Source organism: Corvus hawaiiensis, chromosome 8 (assembly GCF_020740725.1).
Source record: "Corvus hawaiiensis isolate bCorHaw1 chromosome 8, bCorHaw1.pri.cur, whole genome shotgun sequence".
Classification (NCBI taxonomy): domain Eukaryota; kingdom Metazoa; phylum Chordata; class Aves; order Passeriformes; family Corvidae; genus Corvus; species Corvus hawaiiensis.
Window position 1 is genome coordinate 13638962 of NC_063220.1, and position 15454 is coordinate 13654415.

The following is a 15454-nucleotide window of genomic DNA, read 5'->3' on the forward strand; positions in this document are numbered from 1 at the left end:
CCTCTCTGCTGTTCCATACGAGGTGGCTTCAGTTTTTGGGCACTGTGCAAAATGTAGGAAAACTGGAAAGAGATCAGACAAATTTAATAAACAAGAGGATTAGAAGCAATGGCTGCCACGTGAGCTGGTCTTGTAGGGTGTGCAAAAGAGGAACAGAGGGGATATGGTAAATATTCTCCAGTCTATGTGCAGTTGCTAGTCAAGGAGTGCTGATAAATTCTTTTTTCTCTTTGCTGCTTAGTACAGCAAAGAAAACTTGGTCCAATTTTCAGGGAAAATTTATCTAGAAGCATTATTAGAAAAAAAGGCACCAAAGCACCACGGGAGGCTTTTTATGCACAGGATGGCTTTGAACAAACATCTCTCAAGAATGATGTCAGCCTACTTGATCCATCCCAGTGATGCAAATTTTCCTGTTCCACATCCCATGTGGGCCTTCGGACGGGTGACTTCGAAGTCAATGGATAATTTTGGCACCCCCGCACGGAGGGGTGCGCCAGTGCACGGGGCTCCGTTTAGGTTTCCCAGCAACTGTCGGCTCGAACACCACAGTGCGGGAGCACGGAGCGCAACCGCAGCAAAGCGTGGGAGCAGCCGAGCCCTCCTGGGGGGGCATTTGAGAGCGCGGGGCCGTGACTCAGGAGCCAGCCGTACCTTCCACCCCAGTGAAGGTCTGGAGCTGGACGCCGCCCACAAGGCACCTGCGGGATGCGCCTCCTCATCTCCCTCCCTCGCCTGCCCACAGAGGCCGTGTCCATCCCACCCCTGCCCTCACCTCGCACCGTCACGGCCCCACACTACTACAACTCCCGTCAGCCCCCTGCACAGACACAACGCATGTGCCAGCCGGCTCCCAGCGTACCCCCGGCTCCGACACCTGCCGGGACTTGTAGTTTTAATTGGCTAGTAGGGCCCTTGCCAGGGATGCGGTCGGGGACTCCATTTCCCGTGGGCCTCCGGAGCCGCGCATGCGCCGTGAGGGCAGCGGGGCGAGGTGGGGGGGGCGCGGGGCAGCGCAGGTTCCCGTCTGCGCTCGCTGCGGCCTTCACTGAGCGGGGGGGCGGCCCCGGCCCGGCCCCGCAGGACGATGGACCCGGCCGAGGCCGTCCTGCAGGAGAAGGCGCTCAAGTTCATGGTGAGGGGCCGCGGGGGTTGGCGGAGGCGGCGGGGGAGGGTGGGCACCTCTGTGTGTGGAGGGGCTGCGGTGGGGGGGTGAGATGGAGCGGGGGGCAGTGGGGAAGGGGACCCGGGCCTCGGGGCTGGGCCGGGCCGGGGGGCGCCGGGCTGGCGGGCGGGGGAAGGTGGTGAGCGGGGCCCAGGGAGGGGGCGTCCTGCCTGCGGGGAGGGCAGCGAGCGGGGTCCCCAGATCCGGGAAAAGGGAGCATTGGGAAGAGAGGGAGGGGGCTGCAGGTGCCACCTGGGAGCGGGAGAAGTTAAACTGGAGTGAGGCAGGACCTGGCAGAAGGGCCCACAGACACCGTCAGGCTTTGCGCATGTAATTCTCGGGCTTTTTCTCTTTATTTGTGCACCTTAGACTATCCTTCTGTACTGCTCACCATCCCTCTGTAATTTTGTTTCTCCTCCCATTCTACTGCGAGATCTCTAAATACTGGCACTTGAGTGTTTCACCTGCTGCTGCAGCAGTATATCAGTGATAGTGACTGCGGGGAGCACGTACATTGTTTAGGTTTGTGACTTCACCTTTGGTATGGAAAACAGTACATGCATCCAAGATGCTCTTCAAATGTGGCTAATTTCCATAGATCTGAGTCACTGTGCATTTAAATGTATGTACTTGAATGTAGCTTCATTCTCTTTTTCTTCATTTGTTGCTATTTCTAAGCGTTTTGGCCAGAAATGTAAGATTTAGAAATGAAAACAAAGTGTTGCCAACTAAATTGAATGTAAATTTCAGGTGCCCCAAACTGTTCTTACCCTAAGGATATAATTTAAATGACTGGCAACACTTGCTAAAAGTTTGTTTTGGATTAGTGCTTCTAGTGGCACAGAATTAAATTTGAGCTCATCAGGAAGAAGGAATTCTATTAAATCTTCAGAACATATGCCCAAAATGAAACTGAGGAAACACTGGTTGCAAATTTTAATATTTAATCGAGCTTTGAAACATTCGTTTGGCTTTTGTTTTCTAATCTGGAAGAACTTGTTTCTCTCTTGAGACTTTTTGACCCATTTGCTAGTAATCTCCAAGTTTGTCAGATTTATAGAGTCTCAGCTCAGTGAAGTGGAAAAATGCTATGGACACCTAAATAGACAAGGTAGCAATTAGCAATAATGAATGGCCCTCTTTGGTGTGGGATTGTCCAAAGGAGTGTCCCAGATCCTGCTGCACTTGTGTTTGGCCAAGCTTGGTAATTACAACCTGCCTCTAGATAGTGAGTTTCACATCCCGAAAAGTTTCTGCTGAAACATTCTTGTCTGCTGCCAGACAGCATTGTGAACATGCTACGTTGACTTCTCATACATTACTTTTTTCACCCCCCTGTGCTAAGATTCTCATTCAGGGGCTTAGTCCAGGCTGTTTGAGATCATCTGTAAGATTGGGCCTGGAGGCTGAGGGAAGGAATCCCTGTCCATCCTGCAGCTGGTAGTGTCCCACTCAAACAATAGAGCTCCCTGGCACTGGGGAGAGGCATGAGCATGAGAAGAAGATGCACTTCTGGGAGATGCATCTGTTGAGAGCACCAGATAAAGGGAAGAATTATCAAGACCAGGCTGCACTGAGAGCTAAAAGCTAACCCACGTTCTTTCATGTTTTATTAAAATGTCTCTTGTATGCAAAATGCTTGTAAAACATGCAGTGAAAGATGTGGCTTCCCTCTGTCCACTCTGAACTTGTTAGGGTATTTTTGCTTACAGGTTGAGAGTAGAGTAAGCAAAGCTTTTGTTAAGCACATCTCAGGCTTTTTCTTTAGCACACATCGGTCCAGAAGGTGGCTCTTACTTTCATTCTGCTGATGAAGTAAAAGTGTTTGTCAGACTTGGTGGGGTCTTCTGGTGTTGCCGGAAGGGTGGCACAGACGGATACTTCAGGATACATAAGATATCAGTTGCAAGTATCATCTTGGCCCTTCTAGGAAATGTCCTTTCTCTGCCTTGTAGCACTCAGTGCTCAGGCACTGCAGTAATGGCACTGGTACAGTTGTCCATGCAGAGGTAGCAGACCAGCTCGTGCATCCTCTCAGCTGATGCTGAATCATTCACAGTGATTACCTTGTCCATCTCAGTGTGTGCTATGTTTCATTTGCGTCTCCCTTATCAGGTGGCTCACAGCTTGGCTTGAGGTGAGCTTTGCTACTAATTATTGATTTTCCCTGAGAGCTTCCCAAGGAGCATTGTAGGTAAATATTCAAATACATTTTGGAGGTATGAGGCCTATTATCAAAGGCAGGAGAGACAGTTTTGGTTTTGAAAAGTGTTTGGGGTAGGTTTCATTTCATATTGAAAAGCCACCCTCTAGGTGGTAGTATGTTGGTGCTTCTCTAGAAAATAATACTTCTTTCCACTTAAAAATGTCAGTACTTAACTTTTGACATGGACTTTGAGCAGCTCTTGAATCACAAGGTATCAGGCAAGATGGACCTGGTGAATTGATTTTCATTTTAATGTCCAACTCCTAACAGAAAAATGTCGTGGGGGAGCTTCATCCAGTGCTAATATTACAAATGAAATTATTTTGCTTTAAAGCATCTGTATTTGATGCTTTAAAAGACAAAGAGTACTCTGTTGTTCTTCTGTATGTTCATGTCTGTGCAACTTTTTGATGGGAGTAGAAGGCACCTGCCTTCTCACTGGCTGGTGTTGCCTGGATTACTTGCCAATGAAGCAGTATTGCATTTAACTGATATCTGCTACCAGTTTCCTGGTTATCTGTGGTCAGGTACAATATCTATAATCTAATACTTTAAGGTTTAAGTAATTTATTCAATTTTATTTGCTTGCTCTGTTTACCTCTATGTCTTAATAAGACCTAATTTATTCCTGATATTAAATTGCTGTGTATTAACACTACACAATACAATGCAACTGCTCACCAGGGAAGATTGTTTTTTCTGGTGAACGAGTGTATTGTATCGTGTGTTCCGCATGTCGTCTTTCAAAAGTTTTGGTGGTTTTGGTTTTGGTGTTTTTTTGAATGGAAGACAGTTCATAGATTTAAAATACAATGTTTTAAATTATGTAGTCAAGTGTCCTGCACCTACAGCGAGGATTTTACCAGAGCAGAACCTGTCTTAGTTCACTTCAGCCTCTTTTTTTTTTTGTACAGTATTACTGATGAAACTGCGCTCTTTATAAAGTACAGTGTGTAAGAGACTGATGCACAAGCTAAAGAGAGAGGTGAACGTGCCTATTTTAAGCTAAAGAGAGAGGTGAACGTGCCTATTAACCTAAAAAAATGCACACAAAAGTCCCACCCCAAACCCCTTGCCTTACAGAGCTCTGCTTTTATGCGTTCAGGAATATGGGATTTCCATAGTCATAGTCATTTACAAAAGAACAAGAAGTCGAGGTGCTCAATAAGTAACTTTCATGTTCGAATAAGTGTTTGAAACTGTAGATACAGTATTTAAAGTATGAGTGTGATAGGCTCAACTGAGACTTTGATTAAATGTCATATAAAGTAAACTACATAAGCCTGTATAGAATAGTAGATATTTTTTCAAAGTAGCTTCAAATGGTTCTGTTAAGTATACGAATGTTCTGATGATTATCTTTTTAATTAAAATGAGAAATCTTTGTTTAAAGTGGCATTCTTTTTTACGGCCTGTTACAGTCTCTGTGACAATCATTTCTTAAGTCTGAACGTTTTTAATTCCAGGAATCCATTTATATAAAACTATGTTTAGACTTAATTAAGGAATGATTCTTACAAAGCTTGTAAATAGCCAGGAAAAAAGGGACAGAAAATAAAACTGACATTCACACTTAACAGAATGATTGTTACAAGGTATGTAATATGCTATAAAAATACAATAAAGCCCTTTTTATAAGAGTTCATATTTTTTGTTCCTCATTTTGAAAGGTATTTAAGAAAAATATCAAAGCTCTATGAAGCAACATCTGTTTTCTTGAATGGACTAGTGACAACTTCAGTTGTGTTTAATTAGCAGTGCTTGGAACAGTACCTGACCAGTTTGAGCTCCCATCTAGGACCATTTGAGAGGCAAAAGCTTGATACTTAACATTAAGTTTCACTTTCTCAGTTTTTATGAATTAATTCATTTGCAATAATTAATTTAATTTCCTGGCTCATGAATCGGAAGAAGTCTGTCTGAGGGTTCCTCATGGGTTTTTTTCTGTTTCACCCCCCAAAATACCATTTTCCTTTTGGTTTTGGATGATAGGATTCTAGGGGCTGCTGATGGGCCTTCCAGTTTCGCAGAAGACCCAGAGCCTTCTAGTTGTGTTTTAAGATGCATCTGCGGGTTGTTGTTTGGTTTTTTGTTTTGTTTGTTTTTTGGGGGTTTTTTGGTTATTTTTTGGGGGGGATTTTTTGTGGTTGAGGATTTTTTTTGATTGTGGGTTGTTTTATTTTTTAATGAGGGGAAAACTCTGAAGTTCATTAATTGTTATATTTGCATGTTTGTAGGAGCTCCCACATAACTGGCAGGTAATATAGTAAAGAATAGTCAGTGTAATTGAAGGCTGAAGGGTAATAAAGTTGGAATTTTCCTTCCTGCTGTGTGCGTATATATATGGAACAGATGGACAAAGGCTTATTCTTTAAAAGAGGCTCTGCTTGCACTGAACCTATGTCATTTATGGTGTCAGTAGGACCAGGATTTTTAAGACCTGTTATTTGTTAGCTATTTTAAAAAAAATATTTGAGAACCTTGCAGTCTTCCAAGTAACGTATTTGTGTCCTGGACATTGTAGCAGAGAATCCTGGGTATCCAAAGCAAGGATGTCATGAAAGCAGTGAGAATAATTTTGTGAGCTGGGATAGCAGTGTTGCCTCCTAAATGTGGGGTTGCAAATCCTGCTTGAATATTAAACATACGCTTACCAGTTTTTCCAGTGGTACTGAAATAGCATCCTGTTATTTTGGGTATTTGTTGGGACTAGTATATTGTATAGAAAATGCTGATTAATTTTCTTCTACACCGAACTTCATGCTGCAGATTTTTCTGCACTTGGAGCAGGCCTTTGGTACTTCAGTAACTTCACCCTTGCGTCTCTGGTAATGTTTCATTTCAGCCACTTTGCTCCATTAAATGTATGCAATTAGAAAAGCAAATGGCAAATTTGCTATCACATCACTGAAGTATTTTGTTTCATAGACTTAAAAAGCCAAATTTGTTGCACCATGCTCTCTGTGCTGTAATATGTACTATAAACATCAGAGAGAATAGGCTGACCTTAATATTTGCTTCTCAGACTAAATCGCCGCCTTGCAGCAGTTATTTCCCACTGAATAAAAAGTTTAATTTCACGCCCTGATTAGTGCTAGGATGTGCAGGTGGATATTTATTTTATGCAGCTAAACTAATCTGCCTTGGCAAATTATTTGCCAGTCAGCAGAGCTATAATTCCTCATGAGTATTTGGTACTAAATTATCATTCTCATTAGTAAGATAAAGCAGACTGTTCTAACCACAAAGTTTGGTTAGGCAAAGGGCTTCCTACATAATCTTTGGAAGATAAAAGATGTGTGGTGGCCTCAACATTCTCAGTATTCTGTAATGGTTTGTGATATACAAAAAGGTAATGAGGATTTTAGAGGAAGAAAATAAAATTATTCCATAGCTGTGTATCATCTCTAGAGGTAAGGTAGGAATGCACAGTGTTCAGAGATCACTTCTTTAAGAGGTGTCTGATGAAGAAAAAAATCAAATGGTCATCTGTGGTTGGCGACTGGAAAAACTCCAAACTCTGATGTCTGGGCCACAAATGAGATGAAAATATAAAGTTATATTGTTTTCTTCTTTATTTTCAGTTCTAGCAGCTACTGAGGTAGCAGAAAGAATAACTTGAGCCAGAAAGTTAAATGGTAAAGGAAACTTCCTGGTCTGGTCTCATTTAAAATTCATACTCTAAAAACATTTTAAGTGGGAATCAGAAAGTATTTCCTGACATACAAATGTTGAATGGATATGTTTGTCAAGTGAATGTGTTCATTATTTTGTTTTCTATGGATTTTACTGTGTTGGTAGTTTGTTTGTATGATAAAACATGTTAATGAAAGGTACTTATTTTCTGTTACAAGGTAAGTAATTTATACCTGGAAATTAGGAATTCTCACTAACTATTGTGTGTAGGGATTCCACTAACTTTTTTTCATCTATATTGATTGTCATATATTCTTGTCATATTCATTTTCTCAGTGATTACTGAAACAGTATTTAGGGTATAAATGATCATGTCACATTTAAAACCAGCAAACTGAGCAACTTGATGTTTGGTATAAAAATTTTCGTGCTAAATTCATCAGTGCAGATGGAATAAGCTGTTTTCTCACTTCTTTGTGCTTATATTGTGTCATCTCAAACTCCATGCATGCTGGTGAGATTTGTGTAATATTTAACTGTCCTCAGGAGCAACCTTAACTGGTGTTTCCAATACTGAGTATTTTCTTCAGTCTTCCTCATTTCCTCCTTACACAATTCAGGAGATGCTCAACAAGGCATATTCTTTATACATTTTAAGTGATTTTGCACAGAAGGGCTGAATCCACTGTGTATTCAGCTGTGGAAGCTGAAAATTAATTGTAGCATAGCAGAGTCCAGTGGCTGCAGCTAAAGAGTAAGTGCTCAAAATACAATTAATAAGCAATCAAACATGAAGCTGTTTCCTTAACAGGATACTGATTAGTGTTGTGAAAAAACTTCTTGATACCACAGAAATGGTTGAAAATAAACATCCTGGGAATTGCATTAAGTATTTCCTGCTTATTAAACAACAGAGCTTTCTAATGCCACTTTTTTGAGGCCCTGGGGAACTCTGGTGTTGGACAAATGCTACCCCTGCTTGCAGAAAGAGAAAGCTGAAGCACAGAAATTTGCCGGGGGTCATGGACTGGAGGAATTTGTGTAGGGTCCTATGGTACACTGATAATAGAAGGCAGAATACAAAGAAACCAGTTCTTCTAATAGCTACCCTTGTGCTTCTGACCATGTTTTGGTTAATTTTACAATTGGCTAGCCACCTGTTAAGATAACCCATTTTATCATTAAACAAAATTAATTTTAGAAATGGCTTGAAACTGTCTGATTTTAATGGGATCTGAATATTCTTAGTTTTAATCTGCCTCATGAGGCTTGTCTTTCTTCTGGGAAGTACATTGTTACATCATTAAAATATCATCCCCTACTGAGAGAGAAATCGGTCCCATTCACTAAATGGCAATGCTGAAACAATGTCAAGTATTTCTAAAAACTGCATTAAAATTCATTTTTTTTTCTCTTTGATGTGCAAGTTCCATGGTCCCATTAACCAATGGGTGCTCAGCCTATTTGCCGCTGTGTGCACAGCCAGATTTGTTAGCTAGGATGGCAAAGGGTTCAGAAGCAGACACGATGACTTACAGTTTTAAATTATTTTACTTTTCCACAATGATTTTGCTTGGAAACAAAAGATTGATCATAATTTTGCACTCTAGCTGCTTCTAGTCCTCCTCTGTACGAAAGATTGAGAAACATCTGATTTAATTTTCCCTCCCCCACTGCTAGAACAGGGTCTTGTGCAGTCATTTTGACGAGAGCAACAGAAAGGAGAGAATGAGGAAGAATGAGAAAGCTCAGCAAGGGGTCTTTCTAGTCTTCTTGAGGGAAGGACAGAAGTGTTTACAGTCTGTGGGCAGGAGCCATGCAGCCTCTTGGCAGAATCCACTGGAGTAACCAGTTTGGACTAGAAGCAGCAAAAAGGCCTAATGCTGGTTTAATTTTCTTCATCCCATGGTGAGATGGGAAAGGTTGCAGGGGCATACTACAAAGGAATGAAGAAGTTCTTAAGTGCAATTGTATGTTGTCAGAACAATAATAAGTGTGTTCTTCTAACTGTAGTCTAGATGGACTTACCTTCTTCAGAAGCAGCTGGAGCAAACCAGATCTGAAGAAGATGCTGGAGAGGGAATTAGGATAACACCAGCCAGTGCAGAACTCTGGTGTGAGTTTTGTCAGCTGGCTTTGTGCCTACATGGGATTTTTCTGTTTGTAGGAATACTCTCTCATGATATTTCCATCTTAGGACATAGTTATTCTTACAGATTTGAGGGGGTTCTTCTTCCCCAAATATAGTGGGAAAGAACACTGTGTAGAAAGGTGATGGCAGTCTTTGCTTGGTGTAGTGGTTTGGTTCAAAATATCTATTACTTACTTATTTTCCTTCTGTGAGATAAGAATCAGGACAAAAGCAAAGCAGGCACAAAACTTAAAAGAATATAAAGAAGTTTATTAACAGACCTAAAAGAAAGAAAAAAAAAAAAGTCAGACTAAACCTTCAGAACACTTTCCTCCCCCCACGTTTCTCTCTTCTCCCACTGACAACATAAAAAGACAACCCTTGAGATTTTCAGTCAGTTTACCACCTCTATAAAAATCTTTTTCAGTTCACTTAGGGAGGGGTGTCTCTCTTGCTCATGCTATGGAGACATCTCCACAAGAAACAGTTCTCTCATGGCTTCAGCGTCGCAGCGAGACAGCCGCCCAGGTTCGTTCTCTGCTCGCATGTGAAAGTCCCTTCCCTCGACTTACAGCTTTCCCCACAACTGTCTTCAAGGGTTCAATCTTGGGCTACTTGAGCTGTTCAGAAGCAAAGGTTCTTTTCACCTATCTCTGGGAGCATCTTCATCTCTAGCAACAGAGGTCTTCTCCTTCCCTGGGAGCAAGGGTCCTCATCACTTTCATTTCTCTCTGTTCAAGCTTCTCATCAAATTACAGCTACTTCAACATTTGCTCATTTCAGCACAGGTACTTTTGCTCACAATTGTAATTTGAACGCTCTACCCCCCCATGCTTCATGAAATTACAACAGATACTCTGATATATCATAGCCCATCACCACCATAGCTTTACAAAAGAATTTCAGCTTCTAAGCTTGAAGCATCTCCTCCTTCTCCCTCAGGGTTTCAGCTCTTCCTTCTTCACTGACTTTGGTGTCTTTATGGTGTTTTCTTCACTTGCCTTCACCTTTCCGTTTCCTCTGACCTGGGAGAGGATTGATGTCTGCAGGTTTCATCTGTTCTGGAGAATCTTACAGCACTAAAAGGGTTCATCTCACAGCTGGAGGCCCCGCAGCTGGAATTTGCCTCTCGCTGTTGGTCACATGATCTTTGCCAGGCAGTGGCCTCAGATGAATTTCGGCCGAGCTGGGTGAGGGCCGGCCCGCATGGAGCAGGGAGCTGCCTGCACAGAGCAGGGCTGTGGCAGGGGGCCGGTCCGAATGGAGCAGGGGGCTGCCTGCACAGAGCTGGGCTGTGGCAGGGGGCCGGCCCGCATGGAGCAGGGGGCTGCTTGCACAGAGCAGGGCTGTGTGGGAACCGGTCCGAATGGAGCAGGGGGCTGCCTGCACAGAGCTGGGCTGTGGCAGGGGGCCGGCCCGCATGGAGCAGGGAGCTGCCTGCACAGAGCAGGGCTGTGTGGGGGCCGGCCCGCATGGAGCAGGGCCGCGGGAGGGCCTGGCCCAGCCCCACTGGGCCGCCTGCAGCCCCCCCCAGTTACCTGTCTGAAAGCTGGAAGCAAGAGAGCTTTCCCGGGCTCTGTTCCTTCTTAAATGTGGATCACAGAGGCGTGTCAAGCTTCTTAAGTGGCTTTAAAAAGTTGCCAATATTCAAACTAGCCAGCTGATTGGTTCTGTCGGGTTATAGAGGAAGCTGTACGCACCTCTTTGCAAGAGAATCACTTCCGTGGCTGAAGCCCTCTTTCCTAAAAACCCAACCTATACTAAGCCATGATACTAATTAGGACTGGACTGTATGCTGACTAGAAAAGAGTCTGAACGTTTCCATGCTTGCCCATACAGCAACCAGAACAGTCTCTAGTTGTTTCAGAGAAAAATGGTCTATCATGAAAGTCCGTCGTACAATGTAGTCAGTCTCCCTTTCTACATACATCATTTGTAATTTATTGTGAGAGCAATGCAGAATGGAGCAGTGTTTATGTGGGAGTTGCTTTTAGTTTATGGGTAGTTGGCCTTGAATTCTGTCTATTAGGAAGATGTTGGCAATTCTCCAGGGGGGTTGTTCATTGGGTCTGCTCAATGCCCTTCCTTCTTATATGCCAAAACTCTCAGCATGATTGAGAAATGCAGCCAGCTATCATTCATCTCCTGCAAATTAGAACAATGAGAAGGGGGTGTAGTCTCAAGAAACGGTGGATCAATCTTGTTTTAGAAGATGAGTCTTGGAGGCATCTCAACAGAAAGAAATCCAAATAATGTTAACAGCCTCTTCAAATATGACAGAAGGTGTTTCCTGTTGCTAATATATTCAAAAAGACAAACATCTACATTCCCTTTTCTTTTGGTAACTTTTTCCTTTCTGTTTTTCCTTCTCTTGACTAGGGTGACTCCGGTGAAGTGTATTGCTCTAGTACTTTGTTACAGCTGTTGTTATAAGCAAGCATAAATACCCTGCAAGTTTTTTACTGACAAGAAAATATTCCTGTATATCTATAATCTCACTGACCTTAAAATAAGAATTTAGGCAGAGATGATAAAGGCCCCGTCAGTGAGAAGACACATCTCTGTGTTGGATCTGAATAGGTCTTGTGGAGCATGGGTTCAAGTCTGATATTGGCAGCCAATGTACTCTCTAAAGCTTTTACAAGCTACTGAAAGCAGTAGCTAAGTGGAATTCTCTTTGCTGTGCCATTACAGAGCTATTCCAAATTTGACTACTATGAAAGTCAGAATCCTAGTTCTTATTTTACTGCTTAACTCCATTCATGGCTAAGTCATTCTCATCTGTTCATATGCCAATGTCCTTGAGCTTAAATAGCTCTCCATGTTCCCCTGTGTTCATCTGCAGATATTTGTGAAGAGTGATCATAGTCTGCTCTGAGCTGGATTTGGTCAGGCTAAATCAGATTTTTTAAATTTATTTTTCCTTGTGTTGTAAGACATTTCCTAGAACTTTTGATCATCTTAGTAGACCTTTTTAAACAGCTTCAAAATTAGATTAGTCTCCCTAAAATATGAATGACCAGAGCTATATAGAACATTCCAGGAAATACTTCATTGATTCCTTCTACTAAAGCAGTAATCCTAATTCCTCTCTTCTGGAATTTTTTACTTTATACAATTTCTTGGTAGTAGTATTTGCCATTTCCATGGCCACATCTTATGGGTGAGCCATCATTATCTAATGAGTAACATATCCCAGGGCCTCTTTCCCTCTTCTCAGATACCAAGTTCCTAATTTATAATGGAAATAATGTAACTTTTTGATTTATATGCATCATATGTCAGTTCTGTTACCAAATCTTCAAGATGCTTTGTCCTATATATTTATGATGCCTCTTTAATTTCATTAGCACATCAGAAATTCTTGGGGTTTTTTAGCCATCAGTGAGAATATTTAACTTCAATTTCAAGAGTAATAATAGATTTCAAAAAGGATCATTCTCTGTACAGCTTGGTGGTTCCTTATTCAAAATTGCCTGTGATGCTCTACAGTTTTTAGTTTCTTAGCCTCCTTTTAACTCTGGTATTAATGCTAATCCTCTTCATTTTAACTAGTAACTTCCTACATGTTCTCTATCGAATGCTTAACTACTTCTAATTTGTCTGGACTTCAGTGATCTTCTTAAAGAAGAAGATTGGGTTAGTCTAGCGCTAATTCTCATTTGTTCTAAATTGGGAGCAGATTTTCTTAGCGTCCCATGATGACTGTTTCATTTTGGCAAGAGTTACCAGTACTCAGTCTCAGGAGATTTCCTTTCTTGGGAGGGGGGACATACTGTTTGTCTGTGTTTTGGTTTTTTCTTTTTTGGCCAGCCATTTCTGCAACATTTTAGATTCATTCTGGTTAGAATTACAGATGGTTGTCCTGCATGAGGTTGCTACCAGGGGCTGCCCATTAGGTGTCTTCAGCTGATGCTGTTGCCCCTGCTTCATTCGGGCATTGTGGTCCTCCAAGACAGCAGGTGATGCTTTGGTGTTTCTTGGTTGAAGGAGGAGTTTGCTCTAGTTAAGCCAAGCAAAGTAACATTTACATCCTATGCCAGGAGTTGAGAACTGTCATGGAGCTGAACTTGGTACAGAGTATTTATATAAGGAAAAGAAATTTAATATATTTTGGTAAGTTCTTGAGGCAATTAGTTACGGATTCCATGTTACTTCTGATGGGTGAAAAGGTCCTGCATTGTAATTGTAGCAGAGTGCTTTGTAAGGGAAATGTTTTGGGACAGAATGGCCGTTCCTGCAAAAAGGGAGTGTTTTGTTTACTTTATTGAACAGGAAAATGTTTGGCTAGTGCTGGAGCCTGCTCAGAAGACAAGAGCTCTGTAGCTAAGCAGAAAATGTGGTTGAGTGCTGGAGTCTGCTCTTGAAAGTGTTTCCTTCTCTTTAGAAAATAAATGGTATTCCTTTTACAAATTTGTCTGCTTGATGTGTGAACTGCAGATTTCCTTCCAGGATAGTTGGCACAGGCCTGTAACCCATCTCTGCTGCATGCTTTTTTGTCTGCTACCTAAAATTCAGCAGGAGATCAGGAAGGTGAAAGTTAACACTGTATGTTCTTATGCTCATTATGGAGATTAAGTTTGGAAAACTACAATTTGGTTTACCTTGGCTGTATATATATTTTTTTTAAGTACAGGACTTTCTATTCCAGATACTCTGAATTTCAGTGAAAAATTAGAATCCAAGTGAACTTTCTGACTTTTCTATGGACTTACAAAAAAGAGACAAGATACGTGGAAGGCAGGAGCTTCATTTTGTTGATCTCTGAACAAGCTCCCAGCTGCTGTTTTATACATAATGCTTGCACTGTGAATGTCACTGTTCTTATTGGATACTTACCTGGCACAAATTCAGAAAGTAGCATGAGAAATGGTCTTCACCACAGATCTTGCAGTCTTAAAGGAGGCTGGATATAGCACTTGAATTTCATACTTAAAATATCAAATGGTTGTTAAATCAAGCATGGGCACAAAGAGGATCTCCACACCACTACAGCAAGCATGTTTGTGGATCTTGCTGTTACTTTGTTCAGACATTAATGGAGTGCTGTCATGGATCTCCATTTGGTTTTCAATACTGTAGCTTAGTATTCTTGTGAGCCCTAAAGAAGGTATCCAGGTGTTTCATGTTACAAAAGTAGTTTACCTGGTTGCTGCTGCTCTTGCAGGATATAAAAAAACCTTGCATCTATTTATCTGTCAAGGAGTATAAATAGACACTCTCCAGTGGGAGTTGGTTTTGAGCAGATCTCAGTCGACGAACTGAGGCAGATTCATTAAAGAACTGGAGTAGCCATGTTCACCACGTGCGGTGAACTCATTAAGGTCGCAGGCAGTCAGAACCTACTGTTTGAGAGCACTGTGTCCTTCTGAAGGAGTTTGTATCAAACTGTGAGACCTGACAGTCAGCTGACTTAGTGTTTGTTCATTCTTTCCACAAAATCTCACAAAGGGCACACTTAAATATTGGCAACTTATGGGTTTAGGATCAGAGAGCTCATGGGTTTTTCTCCAAATAGCAGTGCAAAATAGCAAATCGTGTGTTTGGTTTTGTTGAACTGGAATCCACAGATCTAACTGTGCCTTATTTTGAGTATTGCTTTGGGCAATAGAGTCAGGGATCTGTTTGGGCCATGAAGTTGTATATTCTGTAATAGGAATTCAGTTTATTGCTGTAATGGATGCAAACTCATTACAAGTTCTAGGCCACAGGGGATACTTTCCTTTGCTGTGGAAGTCATCTCAACCGGACAATCTTCAGTGCAACTGGCCATGCCCTTCCATGTCAGTGACTGACAGATCTAATTCTGCTTTTGTAGCCGAGAGCCTGTTAGTTAATGGAGTCGTGAATATTGTTACTCAGAGGCAACCTTCAGAGTATTAAAATGCATTATTCCTGTTCTTCACTTGATATTTATCAAACAAGGTGTTATGTCTAATGAATTCAATGCTATTGTCAAATAAATACGGTGTGTGGATCATGACTTAAAAGAAATGGTAATATAAGTAGCTTCATTATTGCTTTGCAGTGACGGAGAGAGATGGGTTTAGTTATCTTGTTTAAATCCTATGTGATTGAAACCCAGAGTGAATGTCTTCTCTGAGGGAACAGCAAGCATTATGGGTGATATGATCAGATTAATAAGATCCTTAGTACATACATATTTCATACAGGTCTTAACTTTTTTTCCCCCCTCCTTTCTTCTTACATGGAAGCAGATGAAATGCAGAAGCAGCAGTACTGCCTTGGAAGTACCATAATAGGTTTCCTTTTATAATTATCATTCTTGACATATTTATCCTTTCTTATGGAAGTG

General features: G+C 41.8%; 1 protein-coding gene across 8 annotated transcripts in view; it reads left to right on the forward strand.

Annotated features, from left to right (window-relative positions):
• The first annotated feature begins 1000 nt into the window (after positions 1–1000).
• Positions 1001–15454, forward strand: part of BTRC (beta-transducin repeat containing E3 ubiquitin protein ligase) — a 120591-nt gene continuing 106137 nt past the window's right edge. For 6 of the 8 annotated variants that reach the window (XM_048310749.1, XM_048310753.1, XM_048310752.1 and 3 more), the window contains exon 1: positions 1001–1135. In XM_048310749.1, coding sequence (XP_048166706.1) covers positions 1088–1135 — 48 coding nt within the window. In that variant the 5' untranslated portion in view covers positions 1001–1087. Of the gene's footprint in view, positions 1136–8436; positions 8442–15454 lie in introns of those variants that run through there. The other 2 variants (XM_048310750.1, XM_048310755.1) reach the window with 1 other exon arrangement.